This window comes from Myotis davidii, unplaced genomic scaffold (assembly GCF_000327345.1).
Source record: "Myotis davidii unplaced genomic scaffold, ASM32734v1 scaffold448, whole genome shotgun sequence".
In the NCBI taxonomy this organism is placed as follows: Eukaryota; Metazoa; Chordata; class Mammalia; order Chiroptera; family Vespertilionidae; genus Myotis; species Myotis davidii.
The window spans coordinates 1,193,985-1,196,649 of NW_006383009.1; the positions used below are offsets into that span (position 1 = coordinate 1,193,985).

At 57.6% G+C, this 2,665-nt stretch overlaps 1 protein-coding gene across 1 annotated transcript in view; it reads left to right on the plus strand.

The window, feature by feature from the left end:
- The first annotated feature begins 6 nt into the window (after positions 1-6).
- Positions 7-2,665, plus strand: part of GFRA2 (GDNF family receptor alpha 2) — a 106,897-nt gene continuing 104,238 nt past the window's right edge. Inside the window, exon 1 of the mRNA XM_006778388.2 lies at positions 7-330. Within this exon, the coding sequence (XP_006778451.1) occupies positions 291-330 (40 nt within the window). The 5' untranslated portion in view covers positions 7-290. The remainder of the gene's footprint in view (positions 331-2,665) is intronic.

A 2,665-nucleotide genomic window follows, 5' to 3' on the forward strand; every position in this document is an offset into this window, starting at 1 on the left:
AGGGACGGCAGAGCGCAGGACCGCTGTCGGCGGGGAGCAGCACCCACAGACACACCTGTGCGTTTCATTCCAGTGGGCGAGGGGCGTCGAGCGGGCCCGCCGCCTTCTTCCCCACCCCCTCCGGCCAGGGGCGAGAATCGCAGGACTCAGGATCTCCATCGGGCGGACTCGCTGGGATCTCCGCATTGGATTTGGGGCTGATTTTCACTGCTTGGCTATATTATTGTCATTTTTTTTCTTTTAACCCAAGGGAGAAAGACAAAAACACAAAACTGTGGGATTTATTTAACATGATCTTGGCAAACGCCTTCTGCCTCTTCTTCTTTCTAGGTGAGTACCTGCGAGCAGCGGGGGCAGCGGGTCCGCGGGAACCAGGGGGCCTCAATTAAGGAGACTTAGAACACCCAAGCCATCCCCGCGCGTTCGTGTTCTTTCTCTCTCTCTCTCTCTCTCTCTCTCTCTCTCTCTCTCTCCTCACTCACACAATGATGTACTCATTTCCCTCAAAATAATGGGTTCAAATTGCGGCAACTTAAGAAAAAAAAACACACATAACCGCCCCTCCCCACCCCAACTCTTGATCTGGAAGAGAGGAGGGAGGAGAAAGGCACAATATGGGGAGAAAAACCCAGGCTCCCCCCTTTCCAGGCCCCCAGAATGGATTGTGGGGGAGCCCATGGGTTTCTCCAGGAGCTCCTGGCTGGACTTTTTTGGGTGGGGGGCGCTGGCAGCCATCCCCCACCTGCCAGTCAACCTCTGGACAATGCACCCCGTTTCCAACACCCTGAACCCCTTCCCACAGCTCTCTCCCTGGAAGACTTTTCAAGTTTCTCCCCACCCTTTGCCCTCCCTGCTGCCCAAGCCCAGCCAGGTGGGGAGGTAGGGGTGGCGGGCTGGGAGCCCTCTCATTGCTTTACCTTCCTCACCCTGGGGGCCAGGGACCCTGTAGCTAGCTGGTGGGAAGAAAGGGAAGGAGGCCAAAGTTTGCTTCCTTGGATGATGGAGGGGAGAGCCGTGATGAAAAAACGAGATCTGAACAAAGACCACTACTCATCCTGTAAGCGCCTTGCCCCAAGGACAGGCAGGAGGGGCTGCCTGGTAACCGGGACCCTAGGCAGCCTCATTCCCACCCAGAATTCCCAGCCCTCACCTCCTTTTATGCTATGTGGCATCTCAGCTGCCTGGGAAGTGGGTGTAGAGAGAGCATTCTGGGAGTGGAGGTGAGGAAAAGAGGGTGTTTGCAAGTGTGCTGTCCAGAGCAGGTGCTCCAGGAGGGAGCTGGTGACGTGTGTGTGTGTGTGTGTGTGTGTGTGTGTGTGTGTGTGTGTGTGTGAGAGAGAGAGAGAGAGAGAGAGAGAGAGAGAGAGAGAGAGACATTTGCTTCAGTGTGGGTGCTATTCCTGCCACCCTGGCCTGCTGTGTAGCTGGTGGTGAGCCAGGCTGCCCGGCTGGGTCATGAGTGCACCCTGTCTCTCCTGAGGGAGGGGAGTGGGGAGGCCTGGCAGGCAGGTGCTGGTCTCAGAAAGATGTGGGTGTTGTCAGTGCCTCCTGACCAGGACAGGAGATTTCAGTGAAGATTGGCCTTGGGCTTTTTGTCCACCTGTCTTCTCCCCCTCCCCCAGCATGAGTTTCCTAGGGGGCTTGGCCCTGCTCTAGGGTGTGGCCTTCACCTTCCTGCTGCCCAAACCAGAGACGCTTGTCTGCAGGCAGAAGGGGCTGAGGGTCAGTGCTCCCGGCTCGCTGAGTGTCTGCCGCCAGTCCCTGCAACCCTCTGCAAGCCGACTCTGTTTCTGAAGGGGCCATCCTAAGACCTGACCTTTCCCCCCACTGGTTTGAAAAACCAGCTTTCTGGCCAAGAAGAAAAGAAAACTGTGTTTTGTGGAAAAGCCATTAGATTGCTCACTGCTGCTGCACCCACCCCAGGCCCGCAGGACTCCCAGGCGTAGGCACTCTGAGGTCCGGAGTGGAGGAGGGCATATAGGACCCTCAGGCATCTCCAGGCCCAGACCCCCGTGCTGTAGGCAGGCCTTTCCCAGCTGGGAGGGCTGCGGAGGTGACAGTGTTCTCATGGTGCAGGTGTGGGTGTGTGGGTGTGAGGGTGTGCTGGTCAGAGATGCCCACCCTGGTGCCTGCGACCTGGGGGCTGAGTGGTGAGAGGAGGGTGAGAGCCGTGAGAGCGGTGGGGCCAGCAGCCCCTTTGGTCAGAGCCAAAGTTCCTTTCCCCTGAGAAGCCCCTTTCCAATGCCGGGCAAGGGGTTAACTGAGTGACCACAGAACATTGCAGAGGTCTGGGTGAGGCCAATCAAGAAGGAAGGGATAGGTTGGTGCTAAGGAAACTTCAGCCCTAGGGCTTCTTTCTTGGAAAGGAGTTGGTTGGAAATTCCACTTGGGGGAGAGGTTTCCCTGGAGTTTTGGTTGGGAGCATGGTGAAGCATGTTCCCAGGAGCGGGGCCTTCCGTGTGCCCCTCCCAAGGTTCTGAGTGAGGTCTGCAGGGGGAGGCCTGGGGGCCCAGCCATCCTGCCATCCAGTGCTGGCATTCCCAGGGAGATGAGTGATGGGGAAAGCCACTTGGGGGCAGGTCTGGTCAGAGGGCCAACTTTACATTGACAACTCCTGTCTGGCAGGTACTCAATGCAGCAGAGTGCTATAGCTCTGTGTAGCCGG